At 39.9% G+C, this 19,473-nt stretch overlaps 2 protein-coding genes across 14 annotated transcripts; both read left to right on the top strand.

Moving 5' to 3' along the window:
* Nucleotides 1-1,656: 1,656 nt before the first annotated feature.
* On the top strand, nucleotides 1,657-3,921 carry prxl2c (peroxiredoxin like 2C; the record flags this gene model as incomplete). Its single annotated transcript, XM_083912211.1, has 6 exons — nucleotides 1,657-1,842; nucleotides 2,162-2,230; nucleotides 2,365-2,418; nucleotides 2,504-2,609; nucleotides 2,695-2,829; nucleotides 2,927-3,921. The coding sequence occupies 6 exons, from the start codon at nucleotides 1,657-1,659 to the stop codon at nucleotides 3,055-3,057; spliced, it is 681 nt and encodes a 226-aa protein (XP_083768337.1). The 3' UTR covers nucleotides 3,058-3,921.
* A 444-nt stretch (nucleotides 3,922-4,365) lies between these two features.
* cdc14b (cell division cycle 14B) lies at nucleotides 4,366-19,197 on the top strand. Of its 13 annotated transcripts, none has more exons than XM_083912113.1 (15): nucleotides 4,366-4,668; nucleotides 5,969-6,059; nucleotides 6,754-6,829; nucleotides 7,121-7,213; nucleotides 7,315-7,391; nucleotides 8,763-8,829; nucleotides 8,915-9,065; nucleotides 9,154-9,384; nucleotides 9,552-9,690; nucleotides 10,860-11,025; nucleotides 11,165-11,262; nucleotides 16,431-16,478; nucleotides 16,949-17,050; nucleotides 17,300-17,468; nucleotides 18,496-19,197. In XM_083912113.1, the coding sequence occupies exons 1-15, from the start codon at nucleotides 4,560-4,562 to the stop codon at nucleotides 18,514-18,516; spliced, it is 1,638 nt and encodes a 545-aa protein (XP_083768239.1). In that variant the 5' UTR covers nucleotides 4,366-4,559; the 3' UTR covers nucleotides 18,517-19,197. The 13 variants fall into 13 exon arrangements, 10 of the variants coding, with proteins under 10 accessions (XP_083768239.1, XP_083768238.1, XP_083768244.1 ...); XM_083912112.1 differs by having other exon boundaries at nucleotides 16,946-17,050; XM_083912118.1 differs by lacking the exon at nucleotides 17,300-17,468 and adding an exon at nucleotides 18,272-18,337 and having other exon boundaries at nucleotides 10,860-11,055.
* Nucleotides 19,198-19,473: the final 276 nt, after the last annotated feature.

Raw genomic sequence — 19,473 nt, 5'->3', positions numbered from 1 at the left:
TTTATCCAAACAGTGGCAGCTCTATGGCTCTGCTGCTGCTGCTGCTGCTGCTGGAGGACAACACTTCCGCACCGAGAGGGCAGCGGGAAGGAAGCCGAGGAGGGCGATTCGTATTTCGCCATGGAGGCTGGATGTACCCGACTGTTGTAGGTGCTTAGTGATGAGGTGATGCTTAAAGATCCCCTACAGACATATATTAAGATATATACAAATAGTCTGCTTGGAACAATAATGTATGTCTGAAATGTTTTTTCCACAAAAAAATATAATTTCCGCATTAAAATCCCTTAAAAAAAGGCATCTACTTCTTCTACCTCAGTCAGAATCTATGAAAATACCAATTTAGTTAATTTCTCAAAATGTTCCTGCTGGACACAAGCAGTCTCCTTCTTGACTGCAGGCCAGTTCTCTGTGTATATACACTGGCAACTTGTAAGTTGAATATTGGACCAAGGTTGACTTCCAAACTAGTTGTGATGTCACAAATTTTGCTTGTAGGCGCAGCCCTTTAAATCTGAAGAAAATAGATGAAAATATATATTTTTGAGTGGAGGGGGACTTTAAAATAACTTTGGCTTAAGTATCCTTAGCCCAAGTTTGTGCGTGATCGCAGTTTCTGCATGTATTTTGCATTGATTATTACATCCCAGTCATAGATCCAATTTTACCACTATATTAATACCATATATATTTACTTACTGTTTTACAACTGTATACACCTATATAAGCCTACTGTATATGTTAATACTTATCATTATGCATATGCATTTATATGGATTTACATTTGCAATTACAGTCTAATCTATTACTTTATTTTATATTTTATTTATCCCTTATTTTTAACTTGCACAATTTAATGTTTAGATTCTCATTTTGTTTTTACTTGCATGATCTCCTTTAACTTTTTTTATACATGCTTAATTAACACTCTTGGAGGGAGCCTGAGACTTAAGATTATCATTGCCTATGACAGCTTCTCTGTAATTGTTGTATATAAATAAAAACTTGATCTTCAGGTTCACTGTTTGTTGTTATTAGATGAGTTGAAAAATGTAGTTAGGTATGATGCCTGGTATAAAACTCATATTTTATCAGGAGCACTGTGTTAATGTCTTCTTTAAAACCTTTATTATTTCAGTTGCTATTATATTGTGTTTATGGTGAATTTTGACCTTTCTTTTTACCCATTTGACCCTTGTGAGTTCACAAACTTTACGGAAAGGGCAATAGGCTATTTCCCTTAGTGGTCCAATCCTCAAATCAATGCATCATTCAGACAGTGGCTGTTTTCTCAGAATATCATGCACACATTTCAGGAAATATTCTGCATATGAAGTCAGTTCAAGTCCATTTTACTTATATGGCCCAATATCACAAATCACTAATTTGCCTGAAGGTACAAATGAGCTGCTGCTGCTGTGCATATTAAAAAAAGAGGCCGCATATATGTGACTATTATTACCTATTAATATGTTCTACTTTACTGAGTGAGTCTCTCTCTCTCTTTCTCTCTCTCCCTTTCACACACACACGCGCGCGCACACACAGACACACACACACACATCTTATGGGCGTGAATTTGCAGCCACCAACTTTTCCAGGCTGAACGGCAACTCCCAAAATAGCAAAGCGAATTCGGGAAGCCTCCTGAAAAAAATGGCTGCTGAAACACTTTCACCAATAACTCGACAAGTAACTAAAGAAAAGCAAGAAATCGGGAGCCCTTCTGTCGATTATCGTCTTGAAGACATCGAAGATTGTTTAATATACGACCGGCATGGAGTCTCTGTTCCGTTCAAGAAATTATATCAAGACAGGAAATCGGTCATAATTTTCGTACGGGTAGGGGAAAAACTTTGTTTGGCTAACCTTGCTGATGAGTCATGTAGAGTGCACACTGCCGGAGTAAAATCATGAGGGACTCAAGTTAAGTAGATTGAGCCTCATAAAGGCATCGCAGTAGGCATCAGGTGAGCATCAGCCTTGCTGGACAGATGCCCCACAGCTTCCCTCACTAAATGGAGGAATGGAGGAAGCATGTCCATAGGTGAAGACAGAGGGCTAAATATTACATAGGTGCAAGATGAGAGTTATAAAAAGTAATGTAATATCTCATATTTCTATAACCTATTAACGTATTATATACTGCATTTCCCTGCAGCATTTCTTGTGTTACAGCTGTAAAGAATATGTGGAGGATTTGAGCAAAGTACCTAAAGAAGCACTGGAGGTAAGTCCTGATCCACAACTATGAACTCACTGGAAGGAGCATTGTTGCAAATTTGACATGCAAATCAGAGATAATAATTGTGATCCAAATGATCGAGTTTAAAAAGCAGCAAATTTTGATGGCTGTTGTTGCAGGAAGCTGACATTAGACTGGTTGTGATTGGTCAGTCTGCTCATCATCATATAGAGGTAATTTATTTGGTGATTCTTATGCATAATTTCAATCTGCCATACATGTTCCCATCTTGCTGATTTCGTTTTTTAATATCTATAGCCATTCTGCTCACAGACGAGGTATCCTTATGAAATATATGTGGACCCGGAGAGGTGCATTTATCAAAAGCTTGGGATGAAGACAGAGGAGACATTTACAGAATCCGGTAATGCAATAAAAGTTTAAAGGCATAAACCCAGCATATTCTGAAATGATGAAGAATTTAATCGTATGTGTGTTTATGTACATAGCCCGCCCTAGTCCCCATGTGAAGTCTGGTGTCTTTATGGGACAAATGAAGAGTATATGGAGGGCCATTACTAGTCCCGCATTTGACTTCCAGGGTGACCTACATCAGCAAGGTGGAGCCATCATTGCAGGACCAGGTAAACTTCCCTGTCCCTATCACTAATTTCTCTCTCTGCCTCCACACTGTGTTAAAGATTCCTCTCTTCCTCCCTCACTCTTTCTTTTTTTATTCAGGCTCTCAAGTTCATTTTTCCCATTTTGACATGAACCGCCTGGACCACATGCCTATTAACTGGCTCCTGCAGCTCGCCGGAGCTCAACAGACTCTGGACTTCAGCGATAAGCCAAAGATCTACCATGTGTAGCCAGCTGGCAGCCTGAAATCATACTTTTCCCCAGATTACCGTTTGGGAAACATAGTTCTCTGTAATAAATATTTGTGTCCAACTCGTCTATTGTTTAGAATAACTGTACTGGGCAACTGCCTTGCCAAAATATTGACCATGGAAACAGTAGTTTGACAAAAACTAAAGGTCTTCTTCTTTCTCTCTGAGTAAAGCACAGGTCACCCACAATTCATCTCCACCACTGCTTAACTCAAGGTTTCCTCCCTACTAGCTTTTTTCCAGAGCTTGCAATCACATCCCATGGGTTGATGAAGTTGAAATCTGTTGGGGAAAAAGCCAGTAAATGAACTGTGTAAACTCATACTGCTGATGAAGAACATGAGATCAGGGCCGGATCATGGTCCTCTAAGGCCCCTTGATACATGTCTTTTGGAGCATTGTGAATGCTGAGGGGTCTCGAGGGCCCTAGTGGTTACGCTACAAGCACCTGTGGGCCTAGTGGTCAGATAGCTCTGTGCATGCTGAGGACTCTGGCATTCAACTTTCTTCTGAAGTCTTGGGCCATGCAAAGAGTGCAGCTTGAGGCTTGGAGGCCCCCTGGCAGTCCAAGGCCCCAAGGCACTGGCTCGGTCTATGATCCAGCTATGCATTAAAGTGAAATTCTGGTATAAAATCATCCAAGGGTCTTTTTAGAAAAAGTGGGTCATCAAATAAGCCATCAAGACCATTTCTTTCGTGTATGAACTATTAACGTAGATTTTCCGGAGAGTCGCTAACAGCCTGTTGCGGCTGTGTCTGTGGTGCAAAAACATTCTGGAAAAAATTGTTCTTAAAGTAAGACTGTTTTGTCAAAATACTGTCTGGTCTGAAAGCATGAGTGATGTGTAGTTGCAAGAGGAAGATGAATGCATTACTTTTTTATTTTACAAAAACGTTGTATTGTTATGTTGTGTAAATCTGTTCTCATACTTGTAAAATGGTTGTGTAGTTTAGCTATGGACACTAGTGCACTGGTGTTAGTGATTGGCCTGATCACAGCCTTTTTATACCCACGTTCCTCATATCCACAGTGTTTATTAAAATACAAGTAAAGTTACTTGGCTGCATTTCTCTTGTGTCATGCTTTCCACGACTCTGTAAAGCAAGGTCATTGCACAGTCAATCATACCCAAATGGGATCGGACTACATTCCCCAAGTTATCTATGCAGCTGCTGCAGATGAACAGTGGAGGGTGGGCGCTGGACATCTAATCCTGATACGTCACATGCAGGGGATTCAGAAAGCAGAAACCTGCCCCAGTTCATAGACGTCACCACCACCGAAGAGGCTGGCGCAGATAACGAGACCTCGACTGACATACAAAACAACACACACGCAGCTTCAGATCAGCAGGAGCAGGACCATGCGATAAACAACACAGCAAAAAAAACCGGGGACAAGCGGCCGCACAGCGAAGCGAAGAGGGTGTCTGTTGCAAGCAGCCAGTCAGGAATGTCCCCCGTGCAGCACTGAAGACAAAATGAAGCGCAAGAGCGAGAGGAGACGAGACGAGTCGAGGAAAAAGCGCTGTGCAGCTCACAACAGCTCAGAGGCGGAGCCGAACTCTGATATTTACACTGAGATAACAGGTAAGCGGGTCTGCTGCAGGACGAACCCTGTCAACTTTTAGCCTACTTGGCAAATATGTGGAGACGCACGACTGCAGGCTACACACGCACACCATTGCGCCTTTAGTGTGTGTAGTGTAAGAGTCTAATTTTCAGCTTTTGACCTAATATGGCGACGCCACAAATGCACAGCAGTTCAGTTTTGCTCTGGTAGGCTATTTATTTTAGACCAAGACCTTACAGTGAAGTAGCCGTGTGCACAACTAACCTGTTTTGGAGCAGGTGCAGGTCAAAAACGCACAGACTAGAGGAGAAATATGATGTCCACACACTTAAATACAGCTCCCGATACTTTATTAAACCATTAAAAGGTGCAGCTAAATCCAGTGTGGACATCCTTTTTCTCCTCCAGCAAGAAACGACACCATAACCTGGTTTTAACTGCACCATCTCCATCTTGTTTTATGGACTGAAAGGTTATAGAGATTGAGTGGTGTATTAATGTCATAAATATCACAGTCGGTGTCGTCCAACACACATTTCGGTATTTTTTCATGGCGTTTTCCTGCTTCTTGTACTTACAAAATCTTGCGCAGCTCATATTTATCTGAGAGGAGGTTCGTCTGAGTGTAAATCACGAATTTGATTGGCTGAGGGATCGCCCTAGCAACCGCTTTGGCAACGATCCCGGGGCCTATCATGTGTCTCATGTAGAGAACTTTAAACTGAAACAGGCGGGGCAGAGCTTGACTGACAGGCCCTTCTGTCCAATCATGTAGCGTCCTACATCTCTCGCAGCCAATACGGTCACGCAAAACAATGTACGGGAGGAGTCGGGCGGTGATTTTTTTTTTAATTTTTAGCAGAGTGCGCACTTGCACTCAAGACTCGCCTGCCTTCCTCGACTGGTAACTTTTTTTGTACCGTAGAGTTTAAATCAGTCTCGAAAACGTTTCTATCTTCTATATTTTCAGCTTATCGTCGTCAAACTTACTTTTTAAAACCTGTGCGCAATATCACTGGACGTTTTTGCTGAGTATGCGCTAGTCCTCGTGAAGAAAATCTACCTCGTAACGTTTCTCTGCAAAAAACAAGTCATGTTCAAAACTGGTGGCAAGATGACCGCGGACGATGTTTCATCAAAATGCATTGAGTTTATCAAGGGTAAGTTGCAAGAAACTACATTAAAATAACTAGTATTATACAAAGATGAGCTGCTTTTTTGAGTAAAAATGAGAGGCGACAGAACTCTATGCATGACAAAAGCGAGTAACTGCCTCTTTATGTTGTCGCCCTACCCCCCCTTCACCCCCTCCTCCAGATCAACTGTATTTCGCCATACTAAAGCAAAAGATCAAGAGCACAGCTGAACGACACTGTTTCTGCATAGATGATGAGCTGGCGTATGAAAAGTAAGTTGTTTTTTATCAGTCTCATCACATGTTTGCATTTTGAACATGGACTTGCCGCTTGTTGTTGACTTATTTCTGTGCACTCCTGACCTTTGCTCTTCTGTGGGTGCGGTAAAAGACATTTTAAATGGGCTGACAATGCCTTTATATTATCACCTCTAGTTATCAAAACATACAACATAACTCGTTCAAAATATAGTGATTGTACGTTTGTTTAGTATGAATAGTTAGTATGTTTTTAAACACCATAATTAAAAATGTATGTATTTTGTTGCACTGCTTTAGATAAAAAGGAAATGCCCCCTTTTTTAACTATTGGAAGAAATCCAAATAACCACAACAGCATTAAAAAAAATAAAGAGTCTAAAACAAATCAAAGCACCTTTTTTCAGTTGTTTAATTTGGCCGTTGTTTGATTATTTGTAATGCCAGGACCTGACTGACCTTTCAAAGCTGTTCTTGTGCCAGTGGTACAAAAAAAAGACCTCTCGTTTTTGCAGCATTACGTTTAGTTCTGAGTGACCGACATTAGCCTCTAATGCTTCCAAATATAGTCTCTGTCAGTGTTTTTACCGCTTAAGTCCGAAGTAGCTGATTCTTTTATCTAGTGAAACGTCCCCAGAGACCTCAGCTGCTTGCATAAATAGCCGCTCTGACACACTCTTTTTCTTTTCCCTCTCTTTCTCTCTCTCAGCTTCTATGCGGACTTTGGTCCCCTTAACCTGGCCATGTTTTATCGCTTCTGTTGCAAGCTGACAAAGAAGCTCAAGGTAAACGGCTGCCCTTAATTTGTGCTTCCTGGAAGATAATGGGAGGCAAAACGCAGGTCAATCAATTATTATACATGCTCTAGGTAGTTTTTGTCAGTGATCCATCACATTTTTACGGTTAAATGTGTAGCCCTTGTTTTCCTGGTTTGTGCTTTCATTTACGAGTTATACATGTGAAATTTATGTTTTTTTGAGTTATTTCTACATTTAAAATTATGAATTTGTAAGTCAAATAAATAAATAGGTTCTCACATGTCGGTTCATATTGCTGCTGTGAATGTTTTTGTCCAGTCCATTACGCTCTCAAGGAAGAAGATCATATTTTACACATGTGGAGATCCGAAGAAACAAGCCAATGCTGCCTACCTGATCGGCTCATATGCAGTAAGTGGTGTAGAAAAACACACACGTACATATAACTTTTGTAATTATATTATCGACATGTAATACAAGAGGCATTTGCTGATTGGCCATCTATATTTAAGGTGATGAATCTAAATATGATGCCAGAGGAGGCGCACAGTCTGCTGGTGTCGAGGAATTCAACATATATTCCATTCAGGTAACAAGTCACTATTGTGGTTCTTATTAGAGGTTGACCAATAGTTGATTTTTAAAGGCAGATATAATAACAATAGTTTTGAGCAGGAAAAAGCAAATATCACTCAAGATGTGAATTCATGTAAATTAATTCAATATAGCTAATGGCTAAAAATAGATTGATATATTTTTCATAGCTATATGTTATTATATGTGATTTACTATATAATAAATATATAATATTATATTTAATTTAAACATGTATGTTTTAAGATTCATGGCAAACTAAGATGAACACACTACATGGTGACAGCTTTCACTTTAACGTGTTCTTAACAAGCTGTTAATTGTTAGCTTAACAAGCACTGTGGTCGTGTCAAACCTGCCGTTGGAAATGTGTCTGTTTATGCTCAAATATAATACAAGTTAATGCTTGTTGAACAAGTGGTACTTATTGTCTCCGGCTCCACCACTTCTCTCCTCTCTGCTGCCCCGTGTCTCTCTCTCTCTCTCTCTCTCTCTCTCTCTCTCTCTCTCTCTCTCTCTCTCTCTCTCTCTCTCTCTCTCTCTCTCTCTCTCTCTCTCTCTCTCGCTCTCTCTCTCTCGCTCTCTCGCTCTCTCTCTCTCGCTCTCTCGCGCGTGTGGAGATCCCTGCCCCTCATTGATCAGAGAGCAGGGACGAAGCTGTTAATGGCGCTGTGTAAAAAAAACGGCAGCCATCGGCCACTATCAAAGCGAAGTTCTGCCAATTCCGATTGTAAAACGTCCTATCGATCTTAAATAAGAATGACTGAATATGTGATTTCAGTATCCACATTGTCATTTACTAGATTGGCATCACCAGACTATTTCTCAAATGCATATTAGTCTGGAACATCTTCTTTCGCAGGAGTGTTATCAACGGTGCAGAGCAAAATGCTTCTAGCAAAGAAACGGCCATCCTTGGTTCCTGGTCTCAAACTTTCTCAAATTACAGTATACTGAAATGTGTTTCTGAAAACATTTTATGCAAGAAATAGGCAATACAGTCACAGAATCTTGATTCTTAATTGATCAGGGCTGCCTCCTTTGACTGTTCGATCAGAGTTTCATGAGTCTATTAAGTTATGCTGGATGAAATCATAATCCTCATAGCAGACTAGTCTGTTTAGCAGTAGTTAAGAACAAGCAAAACATTGATTTTGATAAACTTTTAAAGAAAACATTTTGGTCAATAATTGGCTTTGAATGGTGAAATCAAATAAGTATTAAGAGAAGTTACAGAACAAGACATTAGGAGAGTGGGTGATCGAAAGGGTGTGAGGTAACAGTATATCCTTGCTAGAGAGAGATTTCGTGGGAAATGAAGATCTTTAGTACGTTTCTCTGATTGTCAGTTTATTTTATGTTTTAGAGATGCTTCGTTTGGAACCTGCATGTACAATCTAAACATCCTAGATTGCCTTCGGGGTGTCCATAAGGTATGTCATTTTAAGATGTATCTACTTTTCTGTCTTGCGATGTCATGCTCCTAATGAAATTAACTCCCTCTCAACCATCCACCAGGCACTGCAGTATGGCTGGCTCGACTTCTCCAACTTTGATGTGGAAGAATATGAGCACTATGAGAGGGCAGAAAATGGAGACTTAAACTGGATCATTCCAGGAAAGTTCCTTGCCTTCAGCGGGCCTCATCCAAAAAGCAAAATAGAAAATGGTACATGAATGTATCTTTCGAAAACTATGTCCGATCTAATTTTAACACTTTCTAAACTCACACAAGAATTATTTTCCTTGTATTTCAGGGTATCCTTTACACGCTCCTGAGGCCTACATCCCATACTTTAGGAATCATAACATCACCACTATCATAAGACTCAACAAGAAGATGTATGATGCCAGGCGTTTCACAGAATCAGGCTTTGAGCACCACGATTTGTTCTTCGTGGACGGGAGTACACCAAACGACGCAATCGTCAGGAAGTTCCTCAACATCTGTGAGAACGCAGAAGGAGCCATTGCCGTCCACTGCAAAGGTTAGATTTTTAACCCACATGTAAACTGCAGGAGATGTTGTTGATGGGTCAAACTATTCTGGCTGATAGTTGTCTGTGCAAGACACTTACTCTTAGAGCTGTATAAATTGTGCTGAGTATCCTGTTTATTGCCCAATTTAATGCCCGATACCCTTTCTCTCTTTTAGCTGGTCTGGGGAGGACTGGCACTCTGATTGGCTGTTACATGATGAAACATTATTGCCTGAGTGCTGCAGAGGCCATTGCCTGGATACGGATCTGTCGACCAGGATCCATCATTGGGCCTCAGCAGAACTTTGTTGAAGAGTAGGTGTTAACTTTCGTAGCATTTTGTCACTGATTTCAAATATTAAGCATTTCTCCTTAATATTAATGACTAAATGAGCAAAAACCAGAGTTAAAGGTCCCATGTCGTAAAAGTGAGAATGATATGTGTTTTTTTTCACCATAAAGCAGAGCACGGTGCAATATAAATACAGTGAAAGTATCGAAACGCTTTATCCACAGAGAAATGCACACAGTCCGTATTCAGAAACTGGGCCTTTAAACGAGCCGTCAGGACTTCTGTACAGTTGAGATGTCACAACTATATATAGGTAGAAAGTGCCGCTACAGCCATTCCCTGGCTGCAATGCAGTGGAAAGAGAGAGATCAAGAGAGCAAATGCGGAAGACTTGGAAATGCTGACCAATAAACTGAGTAGACTGGGCTTATTTCAGAGGGGAGGCTTGAAAGACAAGCGCTAATACGCCCCAGTTTATACAGAGGGCGAATATATATATATATATATATATATATATATATATATATATATATAGAGAGAGAGAGAGAGAGAGAGAGAGAGAGAGAGAGAGAGAGAGAGAGAGAGAGAGAGAGAGAGAGAGAGAGAGAGAGAGAGAGAGAGAGAGAGAGAGAGAGAGAGAGAGAGAGAGAGAGAGAGAGAGAGAGAGAGAGAGAGAGAGAGAGAGAGAGAGAGAGAGAGAGAGAGAGAGAGAGAGAGAGAGAGAGAGAGAGAGAGAGAGAGAGAGAGAGAGAGAGAGAGAGAGAGAGAGAGAGAGAGAGAGAGAGAGAGAGAGAGAGAGAGAGAGAGATTCAGACAAAGAAAAGGGGTTTTTGTTAAACACTAAAGCATGTACATATGTTGACGTAAAAACCAGAAATACAAGCACAAACCTTGAATATTAGCATTATATGGAATACACCATCCTAGGTATTATTTATTAAGTATCAACTGTCATCTACTGTAAATAGGCCAACTGGATAAGTAACTCATACAACTACACTTTAAAAAACAGAACTATCCCTTTTCTGGTTGGTGCACAGAAAAATAGGATGTCACATTTTCCCAACTGAGCCACGCCAACTTCATACCTGTGAGAATCTGCTGAGAAATCACAACAATAATAATAATGGTAGTTGTATGGTAAGAAAAGTGAGTTTATTTTGTTGTTGTTTGTTGACATTCTGTCCATCAGTAAGCAGAACAATCTATGGGCAGAGGGGGATGTTTTCCGGGAGAAGATGCTAAATGAACGAGAGAATGGCAAGATGGCTGTGACCAGAATCCTATCCGGTGTGGATGACATAACCATCAACGGGAGCAACAAGAACAGGGCGTCCAAGAAAGAAGAAATGGACCTGGTATGTTTTGAAATGATGCCAAGTTTTCAGGTACAGGCTTTGCTGCATGCTCTTTGAAAGTACTTTTGTAAGCAGAATTTTTTGTGTACCGCAAGGACACACCACTTTGTCTATTTATAGCTTTTTCTTTGCGTTACAGTATAATGACGATGAGGAAAGAAATGGCCTTACACAGGGCGATAAACTGCGAGCCCTGAAGAGCAAGAGGCAATCCAGATCGTCTTCAGGTTCACTATCGTAAGTACCCAGGCAGCCTGCAAGTCTCATCATGCATCACGCTGACGTGTTGTAATACTGTAAAATGAGCGACGCCTCTCCTTGTCAGTCTCTTGCATCATTACACATAAACAGTAGTGTCTTTCAAATCCTCAGAAACTTGTGATTTTAAAAATTAGGATTTCATACAGACCAGGAAGTGACAGTGTAGGATTGTTTGTTGTGGCATTTATCATATAATTTGATGAGCTTTCTCCTATCCTCAGCGTTTATTCAGGGTGTTCAGCAGTCCTTTTGTGTCAGGCATGGCTAATCTATTAGGGCTGCTCTCCTGTACAGTAGATGCTGGATAACACTCGCCGGGCGTGTCGACATCAACACGAGCATACGGTGCAGGCGTCGACCCGACTCAACAGACAGTTCGACTGACTTTAACGGAGTATACCGGCAAACTTTACTGTGTAAAATTGCCAATAAACGCTTCTAAACCAAAAACTACACAACTGGACATGTTCTGGCTGAAGTGTGACCCGAAATTACTACGAGACGTTACTGCAGTGTTTATATTTTACATGGACTGCTATAAGTAGCTACATGCTATAATGTCAGGGAAAACTGTGATCTTGGTTGCAGATGTTGTTCATTTCTCCCCAGTTTTGGATCACATTCCCACTGGAACATGTTTGATTGTATAGTTTTTTATTTCCAAGCCTTTATTCAAAGCGGAATGGGCTACTATACCATGAATCCTCAGTCATTTCACTGCTACATGCTATGTCAGGAAAAGCTGTAATATTGGTTACCTATGTACGCAGTGCCGCCATTCAAAAGGAATGGGAGGACTTCTGAGGGTTCTCACCGGACTGCTTGATCTGCCCTGTATGCCTCGTAACCTTCTGTGTTGACACCTGCGCAGTATGCTCATGTAGACATTGACACGTCCAGCAGGTGTGAGCTAGAATTTACCTTCCCTTTACCCTACCTCAGCAATTTCATCCCTGTAATATTTCAATAACTCTGTTTTTGTGTTCTTTTCTGGTTCTTATGATGAAATAGCTTCACATTCAGATCAAGTGTAATATAAGTCATCCAAATTTCACCTGTAATCGGTGAAGGGGGTGAAGAATAAATAAGGAAAGTAGTAGGTTGAAAATTTGTTTGGAGGGCTGGATCAGATTTGTTATCTGACACATAATCTTCCAGAAAAAAACTTTAGTTGAGGTCTGGATTTAGAAAGGCACAAAAGATGTGGAAATTAAAGATATAATCGACGAGTTAGTCTTACTGCAGGATTGGTAATCTGTAAATTGTCTTCAGTGAAAATCTGAAAAAAATAATCTCAGAATTTAGGGAATATTATTATACTGGCTAAATCAATATAGAGCTTGCTTAGTTGCATCATTTTCTAATAAAAAAAATAATACTGGTAAAACACTGTGCAGGTATATTTCACGTATATTTTAAAATAATTTAATATTTCTGATTCAATTGTTGAGAGCTACAATGTCCCTATCACTCCACACTTAGATGATTGAATTGGCATTGTACAGATAAATTAACATAACATAATGAAAAATTAAATGGTACTATCAATTAAACTGAAAATAAATGTCATTGTGACATGTTGCAAATGTAGTCAGTTTGTTTCAAGTGCATCTTTATAAGAAACAGCTTGACAACTGTAACGTGACTAGTCAGCTCTACGGACGCATTGCGTTCCAACAGGAGGCACTAAAGTGCTAATGCTGGACTCCTACAGTCATCTGAACAGGAAAAACAAACAAAAACATTTTTGCTTCCCTGTCGTTCCCTATCTAAATAAAGTCCACACCATTTGTGCCTATGTAAATCAAGCTGTGGAAGGTTACGTGTCAGCATGGCTGAGGATGGTTGACCAGCCTCTGCCGATGTATCCATATGGCTTTGGCTTTTGTTGTCCCATGTCAGGCAGGTGGTAGTTTTCTGCTGCAGCCTCATGGGCACAGTGTGGCCGATGTGTTGCCTGCCGTTCAAAAGATAGCTGAGAGAGGCAAAGAAAAAGTGGGGGAGAGGAATAACAGAGAGAGGATGTGAGGTTTTGTATGATGGAGGTAAGTGCACGTCACTTCCTCTTCCTGTAGAAATGGTTGCTATGCCAGTGAATGGTATGGCTGATTTTGAAGTTGTTCTTTTTTCTTTTCTTTTTTTTCCTGTCTTTCTTTCGATGACATGGATGGTGTGAAGTGGATATGCACTTAGTGGATGCATTACATTTACACGCCTTTCATTATCTGCCTCTCATGGACACACTGAGCTTATCTGCTTTGATATCGAGGCTTATCCAAGATATCCTCTGAGTTACAGTAAAGCTCTCAAGATGAGCCTGCTGTACTTGTTAACAGCAGCACCAATTATTCAACTAATCACAGTTTTACATTAGATCTGGATTAGTTGAATTTAATGTTTTGTTGAATTTAGTGCTTGGCTTGCACTACTGACTTGGCCAACTCAAGAAAACATATTATTAAGGGAAACTCTGTCCTCGTTCTGATCCTCAGTAGTTACTTTGTTATTGGTAAAGTAGCTAACTTGCCTGCTCAACCATTTAAGCTGTAGATGTTTTTGGAAATTGCTCGTAGTACTTTGTTGTTCGAATGATCTTTGCCTGAGGTGTTTTAGGAGACTAATTAGCGGCTTTAAGTGGCATTGTTGGGATTGGTGAATTCCTTTTGATCCTAACTAATACAGAAGATCATAAAACGTGAGCTTCTGAGGGGGTAGTTGGATGAAAATGGGTTTTATTCGTTCTCAGAAGGGCATTGAGGCAAAAGGGAGATTTGTTCACACTTCAGGCCATATGCCTTATCAGTGTATGCACATAAACCTCTCACTCCCAGCTGAATGTCACCATCTGGCTCCTCTTTTGTTTTATTCTGTAATACTGAAGTGCATGTTGAATTCCAGTGACAATTAGAACGACGATTATATGAAAACATCCTTTTCTGCCTTTTCCTGCATGGCAACAGGCACGAAACCCCCGGATATGCATGCATGGACATGCTTCTATCAATGTTTGTGTCTAACATGTAATTAATGTTGGGCCGGGTTCATTGTCAATTGCCTGTTGTTTTTTTCCATTGCTTTTGTGACTGGATCAGTGTACACATACCATCTAAACTTTGTGTACTCCTTCAGGTTTCTGTCTCTTCCCGCTTATTTTTAAATTGTCTGTTTTTGTGAAACAAAATCTGATAATAGAAATTAAATATTTTACCAAATATTCTTATGAACAAAGTGTTAGAACTCGACCGATATATTATCAGGCTAGTATCAAATGCTATTTTCCCATCACAGATATAGGAATCAAAGTTTAATGAGGCAATAAAAAAAAAATGAAAGTAGCAGCCTATAAAAACACTTAACTTGTTTGTTTTTGGAAATGTAATGCATTTATATAGCACTTATATCCAAAGGGCTTTACAATTTCACTTTCCTCGCATTCTCACACACGAACTATCACGCAAGGTGCAGGCCATCCATCTGGAGGAATTTGGGGTTCAGTATCTTTCCCAAGGACAGTTTGTCATGTGGACAGGAGGAGCCAGGGATCAAACCAGCTTGATCTACATTTTAGTAAAGTTCAATACTAACAAGCAAGGGATAATATAGAGAGAGCCGGTCATTGTTGAGAATTAGAACCCTGACAGGGTGATTCAAGACCGCAACGCGAAGCAACAACACTGTTAGGGTTCTAATTCGCAATAATGACCAATGAGCTCTACATTATCCCTTGTTTAGAACCACAACAGGGTGATGCAGGACTCTTGAATCACCCTGAAGGGATTTATGGCAGCCAGAAGTAGCGAGTTGAAGAGAAATACCGATTTATTTATTTTTTTAATGTAACTACTTAGTAGGTGTCCTATATTATGTTTTGATGGACACCCTGCAGCTAATCAGAACTGAATATTCACTCAGTATAACTACTTTTACTGTAGCAGGTTATTTTACAGTTGAAACTATGAACTATACTGTATATTTGTCATTACTTTAAAATAACTAAATCATTGTCCAAACTTTTAGGTTTTCTGTAAAAAATTTAATATCACTCACTCAAAATCATATCACAGTATATTAATAGCTTGTTTTAAACCCGCAAATATCAGCATCTACTTCAAAATTCCCATATCTGTCGAGTTCTCTCTCTATATATATATATATACATATATATATACATATATATATATGTGTGTGTATAAAGTGCTAACACATCAGAGCAAGTGAAGAACAAAAACTTGCTGACAGGCACTGTAGGGTGCAAAGCTCTTAGAAAGGTATTTCATCTAATCCAGTCCCAGTGGAAAAGCAGAACATCAGAGGCTTTGTGTCCTGCCCGGACGTCTCTTGTCTCCTTCCTTTTTTTCCGTTTGCTCTTGTTGGATTTGCCCTTCTTTCAGATGGCTGGTAGCCATGCTGCTCTCCTCCCTGTGTAGCCTTGCCCTGTGGTGGATTGTGTATGGCTTCCCTTCTTCCATCCTGCATTTCTGTATAGACGGGTTAGGATTTCAATGAGTTCTACCGTCCGTCAGCCCCCCAAAAACCTGTCCTGACCCCCCCTTCTGGAGCTCTAACTGAGAATGCTGTAAGTGAGCCCCCAGTCTTTTTTTTAAAATTCCCAACCCAAATCAGAAATTTGTTCTAAATCATCCTCTTATTACTTTATTCTTTCTGCAAGCACAGTAAACCTAAGACTGATAAGCAGAGCCAGTTTTTAAACATTTCAAATGTCAGAGGCTCATGTCTTGATTGATTTTGTCTTACTGTTTCCATCATCCTTCATGCTTCATCATGCTTTGCTGGTTACTGTGTTGACTGGAGCGCTGATATTTAAAATTAAACCCTGCCAGACAGTTAAGTCCTGTTGATGGAAAATAATAACTCTGTGAAAAGGCAAGTCAAGTCCCTCTTAGGTTTTCTTAGTGCCACCTCCTGGCTTTTTCTGGTACTACTTGGCTTTACTAATCCTACCTGGCTGCTGAAGCTGCAATAATGATCTGTGCACAAGTCTATCACTATCAAGATTTTTTTTTGCCCATCTCCATACAGTCGTTTACTTGTTTGCCTCCACTCTGTCCTGTCTTTCCTCTCATATCTCTCAATAAATAAAGTTTAATCCCATTTCCGCTGTTGTGTTACTTGTGTTTACACAGACAAGAAGAGAATAAGATTCACACCAGGTCTTCATCACAGTCCTTGAGGTAAAGTTTGATGTGTACACACTAGGGCTGTCCCAAATCCCATTTTTTGAGCTTTATATCGTAAAGCTAATGGAATTACAAAATTAGCGACTAGTAGACTTCCTCTGCTCAGAACACTGCAGTGAATTTCAGCCTACATATGTATTTTTAAGCCTAACATTGTTAAAACAGAGCAGCTAATATTGATAGCGGAACAACCAGTTTACAGACTGCAGAGTTGCGGATTCCTGCTGCTTTCAGTTTAATTAAATGCATTATTTTTTAAGGATTCTGTTATTCTACAATTTTGAAAAATTAAGACAAAAATCTGAATCCTAAAATTGAAAACTGAATACCTACCCAACAAATGAATATCTGTATATTTAAATCTTCGGGTCCAGCCCTAGTACACCTACATGTATACCCACGCTCTGACAAAAAAAAAGCATGGCTCAGACTAATTTAAAGACATTTTGTCTCCTCTACAGCAGGGTCATATTACAGGCCAGTGTCAATCCCTTGGCTCTGTCTGACCAATCAGACAGCAGGAAGAGGACCAGAACCTCACTGCCAGCCAACGGACTGGGAGGAAGGTCAGTGGCTGCATTTGACACCTAGCACTCTTTAACTTAATGATAGACAGACAGATGTATTGTCTAGGAGAGCAGCACAAGAAATAAAAGTCAAGATAGACATCAGATGCCTTTTTGGTGTCTCTGCTTAAAGCCACATATGTTGTATGATATGTTTTATGTTAAGTTGACACAGCTGAAAAGCAACCAAGAGGCTATAGCCACTCCTGGATCCTTGTGGAGTAAATTAACTTCCCTTCTCTCTGCCAGCTCCCTGTGCCACACCAGACTGGTCAGGTCCCTAGGCAACTTGAATGTAGTGGCTGGCGACAGGGACCCAATGTGTTGGGAGCCATGTGTCAGCCATAGAGACACAGCCAGTGCCACAGACAACACAGACACTCTCATCAACTTAAACATGGCACAGGTCCACCTGCAGGCAAGCTCCCTCAACCCACAAACAGAAACTTAACTCTTTGATGTTCAGTTTTCTATGAAGACTTGTTCTCTATGCAGCCCTAACAGGGAAAGTCATATTTAAATGGTTTCTCCTCAGTTTTGGGAGCGATGGAATGATCAGATCTGTTAAAGGTCATTTCATTGGTGTAAATTCAGAGGCTCAGCACTCTCCCTCTTTCTCCTTTTAATGCTCATAAAATCACTTGATGTACTTGGCCGGGACGCATCAACAAGGATTGAATGTTTTAAACAAAATCAAATTGTGGGATAAACCACCATAATATTGAAAAGGATAAGAATCAGATTTAACTGGTCTCATTAACTTGGATGCTAGTTTGATTTAGTTTTTTCCCCCTTGCTAAATCATGAACACTTTTGACATGTTTGAAATTGTTACTTTAGCATAAATCCTAAAATAACAGTGGAGTAAACCAACAATATTAATTAAAGCTTTATCGACATGGTTAATTTCAGTTTAAGTTAACTAAACTGGTTATCCTTAATCTTAAATCAAACCATGGTGGTGCAACCGAGCCACAGTTCTTCTTTACTTAGCTGTTGTACTAACATTATACCTATAGCCTGACATTGTGCAGGACTAACGCTTTGTAAATCTGACCCCACTATGGGTTTCCTTTGACTGGCTATAGCTTCTCTGGACTCTGCTGATCACTGTGTCTTCTGCCTCCGTTATCCCTACTCTGTAGTTATGTCTGCATCCTAGTCTGCAAGTATGTACATCTCTTTTCTTTTTCCCTCTTTTCTATTTCTTACATGCTACAGACGCACTGTCTCCAGGGGACATAAAGCTCGCAGCTCTTTGCAATCAATTCGATTTTCCAGGCTATGGTATCTATCTCTCCTTTTCACTTTGTTACATTTGCTCCATTTTAAATGTCTTATCTGTGTGCAAAAACATTGACTGCATGAATGAAATGTCAACTAGCTAAGCAAAAAGTGCAAAGAAATATGTTCCTCTATTAACGCTGACCCCTTTTTCTTTATAGTCACTCCATACCCAAAGCTAGAGCACCTCTACTTCGGTGAGCCTGCTGAACTGGAAATCCTGAGGAACTTAACCTTAAATCCAACTTCTGTACAGCTATACTACTTGTTCAATAGATTTAAGTTTCAGGAAACCTAAGGGTTGGAATGAACTTTAAATCAACTTTATGTGACATGTAAATCATTTATAAATTGTTTGATTACAAGTAATTTTACCTGTAAGGCACTTTTGGTTTTTATTTTTTTAACAAAAACAATGAAACATACAGATAGTTTTAATCATTGCCTGGTTGTTCCTACATATTGAAGCATGCAGTAGCAAAACTTCAATCTGGCATGTGAATCTTAACAATATCCTCAAAAAAAAGAGCACTGTGCAGCAGATATTCTGGTTTAGAAGATGGGAGATTCCTATTCAGATAAGTGTTTAGACTTGGCCAGTCCATCACAAGATAGAGTACCGCGCTCATGTGTACCTCCATTCATAAAGTCTGGCTCGTCATTTAATTGTGAAGCTCTTCAGCTACTGTATTTCAAGACTGTAAATATGTCAACATTTGATAAACTCTGTATTTTTTAAATATTTTGTACTGTTTTAATCATGCTATGAAATAAGGCGATGGTCCTAATGGGACCTTGTCTAACTCATAATCCACTGAAGACATTTGCTTAAAGCACATAGAATCAAGACTTTTAAAATAAAAATGTACTCAAGTACTTCTCTGGCTGTCTTTGTACCCATTTATACACAGACCAAGATGCATTAAAAAGACAATATAGTCCTGTGTTGTGTTCTACAAAAGAAATCCAGCTCCAAGATAAACTTGCAAAAGCATTTATTCTCCAGGAGTTAAATGCTGAACAGTGCTTTTTGTGCAATAGAACAAAATAAATCTTGTACAATAAAACCCCAACCCTTAAGAACAGCAGAAATATGAAGTGTCCAGTGCAACCAATAATCCCCACAGTAGGTAACAAGT

This window comes from Echiichthys vipera, assembly GCF_963691815.1.
Source record: "Echiichthys vipera genome assembly, chromosome: 4".
Classification (NCBI taxonomy): domain Eukaryota; kingdom Metazoa; phylum Chordata; class Actinopteri; order Perciformes; family Trachinidae; genus Echiichthys; species Echiichthys vipera.
The sequence above is the reverse complement of the archived record's forward strand: the minus strand, read 5'-3'. Positions and strand labels throughout refer to the sequence as shown.

Excerpts from the sequence above, each read along its gene's own strand:
- cdc14b (XM_083912109.1), top strand. The coding sequence starts at position 4,560 with ATGAAGCGCAAGAGCGAGAGGAGACGAGACGAGTCGAGGAAAAAGCGC. Across the intron at positions 11,056-11,164 it reads AAATGATGCCAAGTTTTCAG|TATAATGACGATGAGGAAAG; the intron begins GTACAGGCTTTG and ends TTTGCGTTACAG. Across the intron at positions 16,479-16,945 it reads TCTTCATCACAGTCCTTGAG|CAGGGTCATATTACAGGCCA; the intron begins GTAAAGTTTGAT and ends TCTCCTCTACAG.